This window comes from Myotis brandtii, unplaced genomic scaffold (genome assembly GCF_000412655.1).
Source record: "Myotis brandtii unplaced genomic scaffold, ASM41265v1 scaffold482, whole genome shotgun sequence".
In the NCBI taxonomy this organism is placed as follows: Eukaryota; Metazoa; Chordata; class Mammalia; order Chiroptera; family Vespertilionidae; genus Myotis; species Myotis brandtii.
Window position 1 is genome coordinate 637,063 of NW_005368420.1, and position 19,955 is coordinate 657,017.

At 37.2% G+C, this 19,955-nt stretch overlaps 1 protein-coding gene across 11 annotated transcripts in view; it reads left to right on the plus strand.

Annotated features, from left to right (window-relative positions):
* The window catches only part of ATXN2 (ataxin 2), a 71,344-nt gene that overhangs the window by 20,792 nt on the left and 30,597 nt on the right, over positions 1-19,955 (plus strand). For 6 of the 11 annotated variants that reach the window (XR_001364064.1, XR_001364065.1, XR_001364066.1 and 3 more), the window contains 10 exons: positions 888-979; positions 1,429-1,626; positions 3,005-3,183; positions 5,049-5,258; positions 7,801-7,983; positions 10,394-10,591; positions 10,986-11,093; positions 11,585-11,655; positions 17,244-17,548; positions 19,279-19,342. Coding sequence is in view for 8 of the 11 variants with exons in the window: in XM_014547727.1 (XP_014403213.1) it covers positions 888-979; positions 1,429-1,626; positions 3,005-3,183; positions 5,049-5,258; positions 7,801-7,983; positions 10,394-10,591; positions 10,986-11,093; positions 11,585-11,655; positions 17,244-17,548; positions 19,279-19,342 (1,608 nt within the window). In the remaining 3 variants the exon portion in view is untranslated. Of the gene's footprint in view, positions 1-887; positions 980-1,428; positions 1,627-3,004; positions 3,184-5,012; positions 5,259-7,800; positions 7,984-10,393; positions 10,592-10,985; positions 11,094-11,584; positions 11,656-17,243; positions 17,549-19,278; positions 19,343-19,955 lie in introns of all 11 variants that reach the window. The other 5 variants (XM_005876236.2, XM_014547726.1, XM_014547722.1 and 2 more) reach the window with 2 other exon arrangements.

Consider the following 19,955-nt stretch of genomic DNA (forward strand, 5'->3'; position numbering starts at 1 on the left):
TCTCTCCCCCCTCCTCCCTCTTTCCTGCCTCCTGTTCCCCCCTTCCTCTGTCTCTAAAAGTCAATAAATAGAAAAAAAAATTTTAAGTATGTAGTTTAGCTTTAGAGAATGGTAGTTTTCTCATAGGATTGTAGAGTTGTCTATACTGAGGTTACAGGTTAGGGCACCAAGGCCTAGAATTTCATTGCTGAGGACCATAGCTACTAATGGCAAAGCTGGTTCTAAAACCTAGCTCTTGTGACTTTGTCCAGTGGTTGCCTGTTTATTCTGTCATGCTGCCTTCCCTTTGAGCCTCTGCCCTCCCAAAGGGAGGGGAGAATGGCAGGGAACTGGTACCCTGCTCCACCTATAAGTAGTGATGCAGCAGGGAAAGCTTTGGCTTCTCCCTTTCTTCCTCCAAAACACTGAAAATCTTTTTGGCTGTCAAAAAACACCCCTTGTCCCGCACAGACCTGATGATCAGTCAAGATTTCCAGTAAATACCCTCTAGAACAGCAGTCGCCAATCAGTGGTCCACAGACCACTGGTGGTCGTGAGGTCTGAAAGGTTGGCGACTGCTGCTTTAGAAAGATGGCTGTTAGGAAGTAGGGAAAGGAGAGAATCCTGACCTAAGGGGGCTCATGTTTTATGAAGTAACTGAAATGTTCTAAATTTTTATTAATAACCTGTCAAATAATTGTTTTATATAGTTATTTACCGACTTGTAGGGGCTGATGTACAAGAAAAGTTTTTCCTTAAAACATTTCTAAAGGAAAATTTTGCCTATTAATTTTCTAGATTGTGTTAGTATAGTAGGATAGATATTGTTAATGCAGATATTGATTGTAACTGAACTAAAGAAGACAAATACTTTGTCATTTTGAAAAATGAGCTTCATTTTCTTCTAGTCTAATGGATGGGATCCCAATGATATGTTTCGATATAATGAAGAACATTATGGTGTAGTGTCTACATATGATAGCAGTTTATCTTCATATACGTAAGTTTAAAAAGTTTGCTTTTACTTTAATGCATTTGTCTTTGGTTATCAATTTAAATTATGATGTTGAATAAATTCTGTTGCTTTTAAATTAAACAATTCTGTGAAAGCATTATCTATTACTCCCTAAGCTGATAAATTCCCAATAAAACAGGGAATACACATAGTTTACATATACTCTAAATGTATGCTCTATAAACATTTTATAAACTAAATTAGCAAGTCTAGTAGTTATGGGGGAATAATCAATTTAACTGGTTTTGGAAATGTTATATTCCTTTAGGGAAAAGATAACATAATTCAAGTTTTGATTTCCAGTAAATATATCACCGTAACTCTCTTACGGTTTTACCAGAATTTCAGACTCTAAACTCCCTTAATAGTTGGTTGTGACAGTTATATAAACTATGACTTTACTCACTTTGCTTTTTGTTTTCCTCATGTTTCAGGGTGCCCTTAGAAAGGGATAATTCAGAAGAATTTTTAAAACGAGAAGCAAGAGCAAACCAATTAGCAGAAGAAATTGAATCAAGTGCCCAGTACAAAGCCCGGGTAGCCCTGGAAAATGATGATAGGAGTGAAGAAGAAAAATACACAGCAGTTCAGAGAAATTCCAGTGAACGTGAGAGTCACAGCATAAACACTAGGTATTTAAAGGAAATCATGATGCAGTATTTTGGATACACCATTCAAGGTCTGTGTGAGAAGGTGTATTATTATTATTATATTTCATCTTCCTTTAATGTAGCTTAGGTAGGAAATGCAAATGGAATTGCTTAAGGTTCTATTAGAGAAAAGATTATAGAAATCTTAGAAAGTATTTTTAGAACATCAGCTTTCTGTTGTCAAGTGTTGGATATACAGCGATGAGTAAGCCGAGGTCTGAAAGAGCTCATTTAGATGAGCGGTGTGTTCAAAGTACTAGGGACGTTCAGAGTGAGGAGGAACTAGCATAGCCTGTAGGGTCAGAGGGGGTGACATTTTGTGATAGCATAATAGATCTGTTGGCCACTCAGAGAAATAGAAGAATTCCTCACATGGTGAAAAGATATGTGGAAGAACCCCGCCACATATCTGAGGAAAAGGCCAGTTGTTTTATGTGTGTAGGATACAGGGTGAGTGTTGAGAGTGCAGGGGTGGCCACTGGTGATAGGAACTGAGGTAGTGAAGGGCTTCACATGTCACATTAAAAGAGCACCTTGCAGGCAGGGGATGATGTGAAGGAACTCTGGGACATTGAGAACTGACTGAACCATGGAGACCAGTTAGTGTTGCAGTAGTTCAAGTGTAAGAACTTGGTAACCAACTAGACCAGGGCTAGCAATAGAAAGGTTAGAAAAACCAGGGGTGACTGAGGTTTATTTGATAACTAAGTGGGCTGGTGGTTGTACTGGTAATGGAGACAGAAAACATGGAGCAGGTTTGAGGGGAGATATAATGAGTCTGTCTGCCGTTTATTGCATTTGAGGGCTTCACGGATCTTCCATTCATCTATTCACACGTGTTGAAAAGCACCTGCTATATATTTGGCAGCATAAGCTATGCATTCTGTTTCACCACACTCCTAGCTGAGAGTCTGGTGATTTGAATGAAAGTGTACAGTGGGAGATGCTGAGACTGGGACTGGCAGGGGAACTTGGGATTCATCAGCATTGTTGATATTAAAGTCATGAAAAACCTTGAGTAGGCACAGAGAGAAGAGATCTCAGAAAACAAAGAGAAAGCCAAGGAAGAACAAAGTTTCAGGAAGGTAGACTATGCTTAATAGAGTCAGCCATGAAGAGGCAGAGTAGATTAGAATGAACACACGTCTGTTAAACTTTGCTGAGGAGGGAGAATCTGAGGGAAATGAAAGGCGGGAGCTAGAACTCAGAGTAAATTGGAAGCAAAGGGTTTCTGGGAGTGGGGTTTAGTGTTTAACCTTTTTATAAGAAGAATTCTCTTCTGCCTAAATTACTTTTAGGTTTGTTTTATTGGCCTGGTTCCTATTAGGATAAAGTCATTTAGAGGATCTCTCATTTTCAGGGAAAATAAATATATTCCTCCTGGACAAAGAAATAGAGAAGTCATGTCCTGGGGAAGTGGGCGACAGAATTCACCGCGTGTGGGCCAGCCTGGACCGGGCTCCATGGCATCAAGATCCACTTCTCACACATCAGATTTCAACCCGAATTCTGGTTCAGACCAAAGAGTAGTTAATGGAGGCAAGTATTTTGACCAAATTTGTCAATGTTATTGATCAAATATATCGCTTTCTAAATAATTACAAGTTTACATAATGATAAGAATGTGCACACCTTAATTTTTGTGGAGTTGTTTTCACTTTAAAAAATTATTTAAATTTACCTTTGTGGATATCAAATTAGTAAAGTTAGTATAAGTAATTAGAATACATTTAGCATAATGAGAAATACTCACGTATTAAGATAAAGTGCTAAATTTAACCAAAGACATTCACTTGGCAAAAACAAAAAACAAACAAAAAACACTCCACATATAAAGAAATTGGAAACTTTGGATAGGTTCTCAATTTTAAAAACACTGAATGATAAAGTTATTTACACAAAATTTAAATGGAAAATCCTATTCTGTGTGAAACACTCAGTGGTTAATATAGATTCATTTTCACTTACTGTTTGCTTATATATTTATATTCTGCTTATTTCAAGAAAAGATTTGAGGTGACTTGACAAGACATGACCAACAGTCATGTGAAGAAGGTGACGAATGAAATGTGCTTTGAAACAACCAAAACAACTTTTAGTGTAAAGATGGCTATTGTAGTTTAGCTTAAGTAAAAGAAACTTGCATCTTTAGTAGGAAGAGATACTTCTACTCTACCTCTAAGTCTAGATTGAATATAGCTCATAGGTCATGGATCTTTAATATAAGTCTGGTATACTAGACAGTACCGTAGACAGTATGGAAATATAGTAATTAATACTTAAGGGGGAAAGTGGGCAATCCATTTTAGGTATCTAAGTTTGGAAAGTTAGGAGGAAAAATAGAGAACACTAAGTTTCCAATTTCATTTTATTGAGTCTTTCTCCAGAATTCCTCTCCAAATGAACACTCTTGAGTATTTTGTATACTTAGTATTGGGGGTGAAATTTCTTTGCTCACTGAGTAAAGAATTTCAGTTGTTCATGAACAGAATTTCCAAAGTAAAAAACCTGAAGGGGCTGGGAAATGTATGATACTCAAGTGTGTGGCAGCCTGTGGAGAGGAGACCTGGACTGTTTGCTAAGATGAAGGTAAGTGATATGCTATGTTTACATGTTAGCTGTATTTTGACCTGTGCATATCCATCAGTGTCAGTTATTTGGTAATGACTGCTCTGTAGTTGTATTGTTCATTAAGCAGTTTCTTAGATGAGTTAATTATCTTTAGATAAGTAAAGCTGCATAATTATACAGAAGGTCCCCCTTTTCCTTATTTGATAAGATTAAAATGTTTTTTGAGAAGGCAATGAATGTTAACCTTTGTCACCCCCATGACTGTAGAAAATAGTGGAAGTAATGTTTTATTTCTACTTGAATGAACTTGCTTAATGAGATTTCAGACTGAAGTTTATGTTCAAGTATAAACTAGATGAAAATCAGGAATGGTTATGAGAAAACAGCATTTTTAATGGGATTTTATAGTTGATGCTTATTTTCATTATGTTTCAAAAGCTACAACTAATGTAAATGTTATTCCCGAGTTTTCTGATTTATTGTGTGAAATTATATGTTATACTTCTTTTATCTATTTGCTGAGAAACAGTTGTAGAAGTAGGATTAATAGGCAAAGTCTTAACTGTCTTCTTCAGTAGTATGTGTAGATCCTAATTAACCCTTTGGGAACGTGTGTTCATTTAAACAGATTAACTTTAAGGAGGTTAAAGTAAAATGTGAATTTATGTCAGTTTAAGTTATGCTAAAACTTATCACAAATCAAATGACTGTCCTCAAAGGGTTAAAATGTACAAGAAATCATTTTTGTCATTTTACTTTTTTTTCTGTTTACTTTTTTCCCTCATTTTTTTCTTTAGTTTTTATACTTTCCTTCATATCATTTGTTCTGTCAGGTGTTCCCTGGCCATCGCCTTGCCCATCTCCTTCCTCTCGCCCACCTTCTCGCTACCAGTCAGGTCCCAACTCTCTTCCACCTCGGGCAGCCACCCCTACACGGCCGCCCTCCAGGCCCCCCTCGCGGCCATCCAGACCCCCGTCTCACCCCTCTGCTCATGGTTCTCCAGCTCCTGTCTCTACTATGCCTAAACGCATGTCTTCAGAAGGTACAATACCACAATTTGTTCATGTTTTTGTTTGTCTTTGTTTAACTCCTGTGTGAGTTTATAATTAGAAAAGTTTCCTCTTCATTATTTGATAACCTATAATTTCCGTGTTTTAACTTTAGTTTATTAAAACTATTTCTATTAACCTTTTGTTCATTAGAGAGAAATTTGATAAAATGCTGTGTGAAGCTATGAACTATCCTGAATTGTAAGAAGGGGGATTATCTCTGCCTGGTAATGATGCTCCTTTACAGCCCCAGCAGGTCTGCCCAGGGCCTCCCCGATACGATGATTAATGGCGAACAATGAACTCTTCACCCAGTCTTGGACTTACTGTAGAACCTATCATTTTATAGCTCCTTGGCCAAGGTATTAGTGAACCTACCTGTTGGCCGTAGGCAGGAGTGGTGATTTAGGGATATTTTTTGAGAGGGACATTCCATATAGCTGCCTTTTTGTGTCAACCCTTAGATTACAATAGTGTTTGGTTTTATGTTTGGGGAATTAAAAAAAATTAGCTTTGCAATATTTTATGATGAAAGTACTTGAATCTGGAAGAAGTTCTGGATCTAAAGTAAAATTGTTAATAAAAACCATATCTGAATTTTAATCTTCAGGGTTTTGTTTTTTATTTATTTTTGCCCTTGTAGGAAAAAAGAATATAATTCTCAGTCAATATGTGATGCTAATTTGCCATTGCTACACATCAAATATATGGATGTGTTGTAGAAAGGTCACATTTTAACTTAAATGCAGTGCATAAATTTTTTGACTGATAATGTCCTTTTGATCAAATGTTTTTTATCTGATTCGTTCATTAAAATTGCCTTTTATTAGCTTCTGTTGAGACTGATACGGTTTTCTGGTGTAAAGTGCTTCCCCGGAGAAAACTATGCTGCCTGCTTTTTAATAAATTGTTGCCCTCCAATCAGAGAGGTCGTGTGACCTTGACTACAGTGGCTAACCTTCAACAGCAGGTTGCGCTGATCTTCAAGGTGACTTCCTTACTCTGAAGTGCCTGTAATGGTGGCCACTAAACAAAAAGTTAAATTCTGTCAAAGTATTGTCAAAGGCCGTTGTTTAATTAAGTGATGTTGTTGTCATGACTATGTTGGGTAAACAGGACTCCTTAGTGAGTGTGAACGTCTATAGTGAGGTGCATGGGCTGCTTGTGGACTGACTGTTTGGGCAGAAATCACCTTCTGCATATTCGGGGATGCTGCATCTTAGGTTTCTTGTTAACTAATTGGAATTAAAAAATGTTTTCTAATCATGTAGGTAGGTGACAGTGAAGCATTTTTAAGTGTAAACTTCAAAATTAAAGCTATTAAATATAGTGGTTTTCTGTGCTTAATAGAGGGGAGTATATTTTGTTTCTCTAAGTATTTGATATATTACCAAAAAGAATGAGTTTTTTTTTAAGTTGCAGTTTGATTTCATTGAGGCATGCCAACCTACTTTAGCAGTCTTTTTCTAAGAGATATAAAAAAATATGTAAAAATATGCAAATACCCAATTCTTAAATCATTCTTTGATAGAAGTCAATTATGTCTCCCGTTGAAAACTATAATATGTAAGATTAACATCCTTTTTAAGATTGTATCCATGATTAAATTCCTGCCGAGGACACAAACTCATCTGACATTATGCAAAGGTTGGCAGCAGGTGAGGTGAGGAGCCTGCGCTTTGACATGAAGGAGTTTTGCCAAGTGTTGGCACTGTCTGGCTTCTCTGATGAGAGCTGTTCTGTCCAGTTTTTACCTGTTTTGTTTGAAAGTACAGTAGACTTCTTTAGAAATAAAGTTAAGGGGGTGACAGAATTAATTATGTAGAATTTTGATAATTCATATCGTGCAAATTTCTTCCCCAAATGTCAATTATTCTGGTTTTAAAAGTCATGCCTTAACAGTAGGATTTTCAGCTCATAGCCTGTTGAATGAGGAACTGCTTACTGGTGAGAACTGATTAAGGCATGGGTTGTAAAATTGATTACCATGGCAGAAGAGGTAGAGAAATTTAAGGAGGGTATGTACATATATATTAATAATACAAAGATATATAGGGATTCCTAGTTTTTAAAAAAATATTTTTATAATTTTAGAAATAATATAGAAAATTTGAGGGGAAAGCTAAAAGTATATATGATAAAATAAAAATTATAGCATCATGTAGCCATAACTTCTGTTAGCATTTTATATGTATATTTAAATGCTTATAAAGAATGGATATAGGTTAAATTGCTAAAATCTTTGAAGAGTTATGACATCTTATTGTGTGATTTCTTACCATCAACTTCATCCCTCCCTTTCTTTAAAAATAAAGAGAAATAAAATAAAATTTATTTATAAAACTTTATAACATTCTACAAAATAATCCTGAAAGAATACGGCCAAAAATATATATGCGGCCGCCCCCCCCCCCAAACCAAGGAAAAGAGAGAAAGAATCAGATGTGTGTGAATGGGGTGTTGTATGTATTTAGCAGAAAAGTTGTACTGATGGACATTGTGGCATTTATGTGATGTTCGCTCTTCCTTTCTTAGGGCCTCCAAGGATGTCCCCAAAGGCCCAGCGACACCCTCGAAATCACAGAGTTTCTGCTGGAAGGGGTTCCATTTCCAGTGGACTAGAATTTGTATCCCATACTCCACCGAGTGAAGCAGTGGCTCCTCCCACAGCAAGGACCAGTCCAGCGGGGGGCACGTGGTCATCTGTGGTCAGCGGGGGTAGGTAACACGTGGATTAGAGCATGATGACAGTGTTCATTTTGTAATTCTAAATGTAAAAAGGGCTGAGCTCAAGCTGTTTGAGGAAGTATATGTGTATATATTAAAAATGAAGTAACCAGGAATTGGAAAATATATATATTCTGGGCTCTACAACTTACTCTCATCATATGTTAGAGCAAATCTGTGATCGTTCTGAATTTCAGTGTCTCAGTGAGTAAAATTTTTGCCTAGTCTATTTATGGACTTTTGATGAGATTCATATGCTACTTATAAGTATGAATATACTTTTTATATATAAAGTACTGAAATATAAGTTAAGTACAGAATGTAATGCCGTTTGGAGGGACCATATTTCCTATCCTCTTAGTAGCTTGATTCATTCCACATACATTTATTTTGGGCTCACAGTGCTATGTGTTTCTATGGCATCTGTATATGGCACTAACTACTGACTATACTTCCCTTACACGGAATATCAAACACACGAGAGGCCCAAGATTTATCTGTGACTAGCCTAAGGAATGTGCTGACAGCAGCTATGTATAAAAAGTACACACACTTTGCCCTAGCTGGTTTGGCTCAGCGGATAGAGCGTCGGCCTGCGGACTCAAGGGTCCCAGGTTCAATTCCGGTCAAGGGCATGTACCTTGGTTGCAGGCACATCCCCAGTGGGGTGTGTGCAGGAGGCAGCTGATCGATGTTTCTCTCTCATCGATGTTTCTAACTCTCTATCCCTCTCCCTTCCTCTCTGTAAAAATCAATAAAATATATATTAAAAAAAAAAAAAGTACACACACTTTGACTCGATCTTATAATTAAACTAAGACTGCTTTTTCTACTTATGTTTTGCTTTCATGATAACTATAGAGAGGGCATGCAGTGATTGCGTATTTTGGTCACAATCTTATTTTAATCAGTGCATCGAACCTTTAAAAGAAAAAATACCTTTAAGCTTAACAAACAAAAATATACCCAACTCTGTTAAATGTCTTTAGTTGATATACACTGCTCAGCTTCATGAATGTGTAATTATATTGTAAATTCCTTTGCACTTTCTATTTTTTTCTTTGGTCTCCAATTATAAGTAAATAACAATTCAGTTAACAAAATAGAATTTCTAAAAATCTGTATTTCTCCATTTCTACCATTAATCATGTGACATATTCAGATGATCTGGAAATGAATTTTGAGAGTAAAGCATGATTACAGGAGTGAAAGAGTGAAAACATATTTGTTATAAATACATATAGGACAGTATAACAAGTTTGTTCTTTATAATAATTTAAAAAATTGCAAATGTTGAATAATAATTTCCCTCCATGACCCTTGTGACTTAAAGTAATGAACCTCTAATGTAAAGCAAATTGAACCATTTTCTCTATACCTTTGAATCTGAGCTCTACAAATGTGTTTATAATAGAATATGAAACCTAATTAGATACTAATTAGATACCTAATTTTGAGGCTGTGCATATGAACCCTTGCTTGGGTTATCTTCCCCTCCTGGCTAAATTGAATCCCCGATTTCCTTAGTTACTGCAGAATGGATCTTGATGTGGCAAGAGAGAACATATAGGATTGGTTGCAAGCTGCTAAAAGGTGTTTGAGTTTGTTATTGGAAGGAGAAATATATAAGCCTGCTTCTTAGGGATCCACACACACACACACACACACACATACCTTTAAAAAAAATTTCTATTGATTTCAGAGAGGAAGGGAGAGAGAGAAAAACATCATGGATGAGAGAGAATCATCGATTGGCTGCCTCCTGCACACCCCATAATGGGGACTGAGCCTGCAACCAGGGCATGTGCCCTGACTGGGAATTGAACTGTGACCTCCTGGTTCATAGATGGATGCTCACAACTGAGCCACACCAGCCAGGCTACACACTTTTTTTTTTTTTTTTTAAAGAAACTGTCTCACTTTTTAGTAGAGAATATTGCTATCTTTATTTTTTAAAGTGACATTTATCTTACCTTAGAAATCCAGTTTCTAACTTCATTTAAAATATTGCCTTTAGACTTAATATATTTAGTTAGAAGAAAAAACTACAGTTGTACTTAGTTATTAGTATATTCTCAATCATTACCATTTTTACTAAGACTTTGGAAAAGAAAAATGGTGATGGGATAGGGCAGTGGTCGGCAAACTGCGGCCCCTTGAGTGTGGCTCTTCCACAAAATACCACGTGCGGGCGTGCACGTACAGTGCGATTGAAACTTCGTGGCCACACGGAAGGGGCCAAAGGGCCGTATGTGGCTCGCGAGCCACAGTTTGCCGACCACTGGGATAGGGTAATTGGGAATGGGGGTCAGATAGGACTATTTTTACCTAGATCTTAAGCTCTTTGACGAGGTGACATTTGAGCTGAGAATGTAATGGATAAGTTTTCTTTTTCTTCTAGTTCCAAGATTATCCCCCAAAACTCACAGACCCAGGTCTCCCAGACAGAACAGTATTGGAAATACTCCTAGTGGACCAGTTCTTGCTTCTCCCCAAGCTGGTATTATTCCCACGGAAGCTGTTGCTATGCCTGTTCCAGCTGCATCTCCCACGCCTGCCAGTCCTGCATCTAACAGAGCTGTCACCCCGTCTATTGAGGGTATGTAAGAAAGGACAGGACTTCCAATCCGTCCTGTTGTCTGCAGAGTGCAGCGTTACAGGTTGAACATTATACAAAAAATGGTATGCTTTATTCAAAGATAGGTATTTGTGTGTACATTTAAAGTTTCATGTAAATGAAGTTAGCTGTTTAAGTAATACTGCTAATTTTATATGTTATTGTTGACTGTTTTTTGTTAAGAGAGTTAACATTCTTGAGTAGTAAATATTAACATAAAATTATTGATGTTTCATATGTCTACAAAGGAGAAAAGCCTCTTTAAATGGAAATACTATTTTCCAAAAAAGTAGGAGACAAAATTTTTTGAATATTTTCCCATTTTACTTTTCTAACATTTACCTAACTTTGAATTTTTTAAAAAATTATTTTCTAGCTAAGGATTCCAGGCTTCAAGATCAGAGGCAGAACTCTCCTGCAGGGAATAAGGAAAACATGAAGCCCAATGAGACATCACCCAGCTTCTCAAAAGTTGAAAATAAAGGTGAGAGCTTTAAAAAATCTTTAGGGAAAACTGTAGAAATAGAAAGGAGTATGTCTAATCTCATGCCCAATATAGAGTATTTTTGTACAACACTTTTTCTTAGTATTGTGCATATTTAAATGCATAATGTGACAAATGCTAAAGCCTATAATTAATGTATTAAAATTTTTATTATTTTGATAATAACTTATTTTCATTCAAAAAATATATTTACTGATTTCAGAGAGGAAGGGAGAGGGAGAGAGTGATAGAAATAGCAATGAAGAATTAACTGACCAGCTGCCTCCTGCACACCCCTGCTGGGGATCCAGCCCACAACCCAGGCATGTGCCCTGACCAGGAATCGAGCCGTGACCTCCTGGTTCATAGGTCCACGCTCAACCATTAAGCCACACCAACCGGGCAAATTTATTTTAATTTCTAACATCCTATCCTAAAAGAATTTAAGTTAAAGATTAGAAATAAATCTGTAATCGTTACTAATTTTACAGGTATATCACCAGTTGTTTCCGAGCATAGAAAACAGATTGATGACTTAAAGAAATTTAAGAATGATTTTAGGGTAAGTGTTGCATTAGAATCTTAAAAAATAAATGTTAAACATTACTAAGAATTTTTATGTTATCTGTTTATAAAAATGGATTATATATACAACCACAAACATCGAACTGTGCATAAAAAGCTAAACATTCTAAAGTTGTCTTTGCCTATGCTTTAGGGTAGCTAAAATCATGAGATTTTATAAGAACAATATAGATATGAAAGGGAATATAATTTGTAACATTCGAAGCTACCATAAGTTATTATTTGGTGTTCATTTGATTACTTGATTCACTGAAGAGCAGAGAAAGACCAAGGTGTTCATTATCTGATGTGATGTCAGATACCCTGCACTCTGGGGTGGTGATGTAGTTGCAGATTTACATTTTGTGCACAGATTCATTGTGGTAGCAATCTTTGATGGACTTGCTGAACATACTGTAATCTCACCCGGATAACTGTTTCATTCTTTTGTTCAATATTTACTAATACACTGTGCATATTAAGGTATATTTTGAGACCAACTCAAGAAATCACCCTGAAACTTAGCTTCTCAGTGGGAAAAAAATCTGATCATCAGCCTTTCCCTCACTAAAGTCCTCCTGTGAACTATTCCTCAGCTGCACTCTCCTGTCAGAGGGAAGAGTATTTTTCCTGGACTCTTCTTTTTTTTTTTTTATTTAATGCCATAACTTTTTATTTCTTTTGCATTATGTATGAGTTCTCCAAACAGGATTTCTAGGTTAGGTTCCTATACACTTCTTTTCACTGCATATGAATAGATCTCTAAGCAACAGATACTATTTTTCATAATCTTCATTTTGTTAGCAATAGATATTCTTGCCCATTTGCTTTTGTTTCCTCCACATTATTTTTTACAGTCAGTCATTCAGTTCCTTCTTAGAGTACACTGCTTTGAGTTTATTAGGCTTTGAAGGAAAGAAATATTTTTGCTTTGAAGCATATAAGTTGGTATATTTTTGTAACAGTTTTATTGAGGTAAAATTGACATACAGTTTAGCCATTTTAAAGAGTATAATTCAGTGGTTTTTAGTTTATTCACAGAGTTGTACAACCATCATAACATTCAATTTTAGAAGTTTCGTCATCCCAAAAAGAAGCCTCATACCTCTTAGCAGTCACTCCTCATTTGCTATCAAATACCGCTGTCCCCACAAGTCTTAAACAACTACTAATCTGTTTTTTGTCTCTATAGATTCCCCTATTCTGGACATTTTATATGAATGGAATCATACAGTATGTGGCCTTTTGTGACTGCCTTATTTCATTTAGCATAATGTTTTCAAGGTTCATTTATGTTGGAGTATCTATCAATACTTCATTCCTTTTTACAGTCTGTCCATTACAGTGGATAGACTATGTTGTTGATCCATTCATTCATTGAGGTGTCGTTGGGCTGCTACCACTTTTTTACTATGAGTGATGCTGCTGTGAACATTAGTGTACAGTTTTAGGGTGGACATATATTTTTATTTCTCTTGGGAGTGGAATTTCTGGGTCATACGGTAACTCTGTTTTTAACCTTTTGAGGAAAACTTCAGGCTGTTTGCCAAAGCAACTGTACTATTTTACATTTCCACCAGCAGCATATGTCACAGTCATAAAGATTTGCTCTCTTTTTATTTTTTTAAAATATATTTTTATTGAGTTCAGACAGGAATGGAGAAGGAGAGAAAGATAGAAACATCAATGATAAGAGAGAATCATTGATCGGCTGCCTCCTGCACGCCCCCTATTGGGGATTGAGCCTGCAACCCAGCATGTGCCCTGACCATAATTGAATCCGGGACCCTTCAGTCCCCAGGCTGACGCTCTGTCCACTGAACCAAACCGGCTAGGGCTGCTCTCATTACTCTTAAGAGCTGTGATTATTTTAAGTAAATTTTTTTGTTTTGTTTGGGTATTCTTTTGTTAAAAGTATATTTTATTTTTTTATTATTTTCTTGTTGTTAATCCTCACCCTAGGATACTTTCTCCATTGACTTCCAGAGAGAGTGGAAGGGAGGGGGAGAGACAGAGTGAGAGAAACATTGATGTGAGAGAGGCACACCAATTGGTTGCTTCTCACACGCATCCTACCGGGGATCTACAACCAAGGTACAAGTCACACCCAAGACCCTTCAGTCCGCAGGCCGACGATACAACCACTGAGCCAAACCAGCCAGGGCTTGAGTAATTTTTTTTATGTTGTGTGAAGTAGGGCTCCAAATTCATTCTTTTGCATGTTGATATGACTTGTCCCAGCACCATCTGTTGAAAAGACATTTCATTGAATTGTACCCCTGTTGAAAATCTATTGACTGCAATTATGAAGGTTTGTTACTGGACTCCGTTCTCCACCATAGAGCTATGTCTATCTTTTATGCCAGTACCACACTGTCTCTGTAATATCTTCATTTAATAGGAAACATTTTGTTATCAATTCACAACTTTCTGTAAATCTTTTTTAATACTTGACTCCTAAATTCCAGGTAGATAATAGCATTAAAACTCTATCTCTTTAGGATTTTTAGTTCTATTACTGTTTGGGGCCTGAGTAATCAAATTCATTAATAATTCTATTCAGATAAAATGTTATTAGCTTTACCTTTTTATTGAGTATTTCTTATGTATCAGACACTGCTCTAGTGTTTATATGATAAACTTTTTATTGTCCTATTATCCCTTTGAAGTACATTTTATTATTACCCTATGTATACATAGGAAACTGAGGCAAAGACAAGTTAAATAATTTCCCAGATTCTCATTGCTAGTAAAAGATAGGCCTGGCTGTCTGTGTATTTGAGATTCCATCAATGCTTTGGGCAGTAGCTAATGCATAGTAATGTACTGCGTTGTTCAGCGAATGAATCATCAGACCCACCCTCATGACATGCACGTGTCCTTGAACTATGATGGTTCACAAAATCTGGTCTTTCATTGATGGTTTTTTTTTCCTTTGAGAGCCAAAAGCAAAGGCACCTATAGTAAAAATAAGTAAGTTGGACTGCATTAAACTAAAAAGCTTTTCTGTACAGCAAAGGAAACCATCAATAAAATGAAAAGGCAACCTACTGAATGGAGAAAATATTTATAAATCTGATGAGTTAACTTCCAAAATATATAAAGTACTCCCACAAGTCAAAGAAAAAAATTAATTTTTTAAAAATTAAAACATGGACATAGGACCAAAATAGAAATTTATCCAAAGAAGACATACAGATAGATGGCTAACAGATCCATGAAAAGGTGCTCACCATCAAAACCACAATAAGTCCCAATCGGCTGGACCCCAGCAGCGCCTGCCCCCTGGTGGTCAGTGCACGTCATTGTGAGTGGTTGAGCTGTCTTAGCATATCATTAGCATGTTACGCTTTGATTGGTTGAACAGACGACCGGACACTTAGCATATTAGGCTTTATTATATAGGATGGATGGACCTTGAGGGCATTGTGACAAGTGAAATAAGACAGAGAGAGACAAATACCATCTGATCTTACTTATATGTGGAATTTTTAAAATAACAAAGCCCAAACTCATAGATAGGGATTGGTGGTTGCCAAAGGCAGGGGTCCTTCAAATTGGTGAAAGTGGTCTAAAGGTACAAACTTCTGGTTATAAAATAAATAAATCATGGAGGTGCAATGTACTGCACCGTGACCATAGTCAGTGCTGTTGTATTGTATATTTGAAAATTGCTAGGAGAGAAGACCTTAAAAGTTTTCATAAGAAAAAAATGGTAACTGGTGATAGCTATTAACTAGACATACTGTGATTATTTCATAACACATTGGATCATTATGTTGTACATCTAAAACTAATGCAATGCTACATGTCAATTATATCTGTTTTTAAAAAGTGGTTCTATTTTAGAGGGGGGAGAATCTGTTTTCCCTTAGGTTTATTATACTGTAGATAGGATATATGCCAGAATGCCCAAAAGCATGAATTGCGCCTTAGTTTTCCCATTTGTAAGATGTCAATAATAGTATCTATATCAAATAAGGCTGTTGTAACTACAGAATGAGTTTGTAGATAGTTCAAAACAGTGTCCAGCCCATAGTGAGAACTACAGATACGTTTACCTTCATACAAACAACAGAAGTCTTACTTTTGCCTTACTCAAAGACCTTTGTAATAAACACTAGAGAAGTCTTCTCTAGTACACAGTTGGTCTGTGTCACCACTATTAAAGGCTTTTATGAACAAATGCTGGCTTAAAACTTAAATGTTTATATTTTGACTTAAGTTATTACTAAGTCCAAATAAATGTGCTATCACTTTTTCCCTCCACTCCAATGGTGATGCAGTGAAACTCGAGATGTCCTGAGATATGTAATGCCGTTTACCAGACACCCAGGGCCTCAGGAGTGAGGCTTTGACACTGGTTTGCCCATCCTGGGGCTGAGGATATAGTTTGTGTCTCTCCATCCTTGCGGCCCTTCTGCTGTGCAGGTGCCTTGGGGCTGCTGCCTGTATTTGTGCTCATTTCCACCTTGACTGCTATTTGCTGCAGTTTCCTTCTCTTTCCTTGTTATTTCCTTCAGCTGTCCATTTTCTTCTGTAGAGTATGGCATCTTCAATCGTCTTCAGGAAGGAGTAGCCTTGATTTCTTCTGTTGGGCAAACAAAAACTCCATCACTTATTTCACTAATGTCTTTTTCACTTCTGTTCTTTTTGTTGGTTGGTACTTGAGTTTTGTGGTTTCCTTCTTTACTTACGGGTTAGAAGATATAATAAAGTATATTAAGCAACATGTCTAGTCAGGTCTCCCTCAATCCACCTATTTCTGACTTTCCAAGCCACCACTTCCCAAGGCCAGACCCTGATCTTATTGCAGCCTCCATAATGGGGTCTCCATTCTCACTTATTCCCTCCAGTTCATTTCTACAAAGCTGCTATGCTCATCTTTATGAACCATAAATTCTGTTCAACACTGTAACCTGCTAAAAATTATTTAGGGACTTCTCAACGCCCTAAAAATTAAAAGCTAGAGTCCTTAACATAGCTCTCAAGTGCCTTTATCTTCCATTTCCTCTTGAGTGAAATTGTTATTTCTTGACTCACTCATGCAAAGGCACCAACTCTTGCTCCAGCCACAGGGCTCTCAGTTTCACAGTGGGCCGTCTTCTCCCATGCCCTGAATTTTGCATAGACCATTCCCTTCGGGAAACTTCCCTCCTTCCCCAAACATTTTTCACACTCTGGACTAGATGACACTTCTATTGAGAAGCCTTCTCTTTCCATAAGTTGCTTTTACCTGTGGGATCCAATAGAATTTACCACATTTTGTGACTGTCTGATCTCACCCAGATAAGAAAACCTATTTAATATTTTCTATACCCACCAGGCACAATTTCTGACACACGGTAGGCAATCAGTAAATATTTAACTTTTGAGGTTAGGACATTTGAGTGCGTAGGTGACTGTGGTTGTGGTGTATAGATATTTTGTTACTGTCTTATAATAAAGACATTACTCTTAAAGTGTGAAAAAGCCTTATTCAATTTATTTCATGCTTACAAATGATGTTAGTGTATTTGTGTTATGGAGAAAATTCATTACTAGAGTTACTTAAAATATTTAAGTATAATTATTTCCTTTATTTAGTTACAGCCAAGTTCTACTTCTGAATCTGTGGATCAACTGCTAAACAAAAATAGAGAGGGAGAAAAATCAAGAGATTTGATCAAAGACAAAATTGAACCAAATGCTAAGGATTCTTTCATTGAAAATAACAGCAGCAACTGCACCAGTGGCAGCAGCAAGCCGAGCAGCCCCAGCATTTCCCCCTCGGTCCTCTGTCACACGGAGCACAGGAGGGGTCCCGAGGTCACCTCCCAAGGAGTCCAGACGTCCAGCCCAGGATGTAAACAAGAGAAAGACGATAAAGAGGAGAAAAAAGACGCAGCTGAGTAAGTAAACGTGGCATTTAGCATGTCCTGTTAACTTTTTCTTAAGGTGTTCAGAGCTTTGCAACTCAAGAATTTATCTGGACTTTTAGACTGTTTCATACGTAGCTCTCAGATTACAAACAACTTGTCCAAACAAATGACATCTTACGTAAGTAAATTAGGTCATTGTATCCTGGACTCTTCTTCCCCATTTTTGCATCTCTTGGCAAAACAAAACAAAAAACCCTAGGCATAAATTAAGAACGCCTTTTCTGTAAATGTACAGGGAGTTGAAAACGACTGACTTTTGGACCTTTATCCCCTTGATGCTAGTTCATAGCCACCTCCTGGTTGTGTTGCCAGGAGTAAGAACTGCCTTTGCCTGCGGGAGAGAGAAGTGTCTGGTGCCCCTACTCAGTTCACATTGTCCATCAGAAACAGTGTTTTAGTTAATGGTTAGATTTGTTAAGGTTGACTTAATTTTGCACATCCAATATTTGTACTATCAATTAAATGGACTTCTATAGGCTAGCCTCAGAACCTAACTTAAGCACCATTGATTTATTTGTTCTGGGCTCCATATAACCCAGTTACAGCTGAACTTTTGGAATGCAGCTTGTTGATAAATTGGAGAGTGCTTATTCTTGATTTGAGGCAGAAAATTTTTTATACTTTTCCTCAAGGTTTGTCATGTGGGAAACACTTTGTCACATAAAAAAATAGTGCATGCTAGGGAATTGATATGTTAAGGATTGAATTTCAGGATATTTTATAAGGGCTACTACTGTCTTCAGTTAAAGTATTTATTGATTGTTTTTGAGAAAGACATTATATATTATACTCTTTATTTTTTTAAAATATATTTTATTGATTTTTTTACAGAGAGGAAGGGAGAGGGATAGAGAGTTAGAAACATCGATGAGAGAGAAGCATCGATCAGCTGCCTCTTGCACACCCCCTACTGGGGATGTGCCTGCAACCAAGGTACATGCCCTTGACCGGAATCGAACCCGGGACTCTTCAGTCCCCAGGCCGACGCTCTATCCAGTGAGCCAAACCGGCCAGGGCTATTATACTTTTTTAAAAACTTGTCCTTTTTGGGGCAGTCTCTACCAGATTAAGGAATGGTAAAAGTGTGTGTGTTTCATTTTTTAATATTTTAATTTTATTTTAACCCTCACTGGAGGGTATGTTTCTACTGATTTTTAGAGAGAGAGAGACAGAAACATCAATGTGAGAAACATCAATCGGTTGCCTCCTGTACACATCCCAGCTGGGGATCAAACCTAGGTATGTGCCCTGACCAGGAACTGTACCCACAGCCTTTTGGTGTACAAAACAATGCTCCAACCAGCTGAGCAACCCAGCCGGGGCTGTGTGTGTGTTTAATATATTTTTATTTCAGAGGAAGAGAGAGAGAGAAACAGCAAAGGTGAGAGAGAATCATTGATTGGCTGCCTCCTGCATGCCCCACACTGGGGGTTGAGCCTGCAACCCGGGCCTGTGCCTTGACCGGGAATCGACCTCCTGGTTCAGAGGTCCACACTCAACCACTGAGACATGCTGGCCAGGCATTGTGTGTGTGTGTGTGTGTGTGTGTTTTAATGAAGTGGATTGATGATCTTCTAGTGAGAATTGTTTAAATGTAATATGTGTTTAGCAATTTTTAAAAAACTGTCAGGTATAAGAGACTTTAGAGACACAAGTTCCATGCAGATTTCACTGGCATTTACATATTTGTTCTGGTTTAGGCAAGTGAGGAAATCAACATTGAATCCCAATGCAAAGGAATTCAACCCTCGTTCTTTTTCTCAGGTAAATTTATTTCCTCTTTGAAGTCATTTATCCCTTAAAAAAATAAATTTTTTTTTTATTAGTAATATTTATTTTTTCATACCTGGCATCTAAATTCAGTTACAGTATGCTAAAACAACTTTGGTTTATGTTCCCTTTTCTAATGGTCATTATGTATATGTTTGAGCCAGAGGAGAAAGATCCTTGTTTTGTCATTAGTTAGACACTGTCTGGGCTTTTTGACTCAGAATTTGAAGATGGTTGGCTAGCTACACGGTTGTGATCATTCTGCTGACTTTATAAGAAAATCGATTTTTTTTTATTTTTTATTTTTTAATTAAATCTTTATTGTTCAGATTATTACATTTGTTCCTCTTTTTTCCCCCCATAACTCCCCTCCTCTCAGTTCCCGCCTCACCCTCCGCCCTCACTCCCCACCCACTGTCCTCATCCATAGGTGCACTTGTCCAGTCTCTTCCCGCATCTCCCATTCCCCTTTCCCCCCCAAGAATAGCCAGACTCCATTCCCTTATGTCCCTGATTCTATTATAATCACCAGTTCATTCTGTACATCATATTATTTATTCACTTGATTCTTAGATTCACTTGTTGTTAGATGCATGTTTGTTGTTCA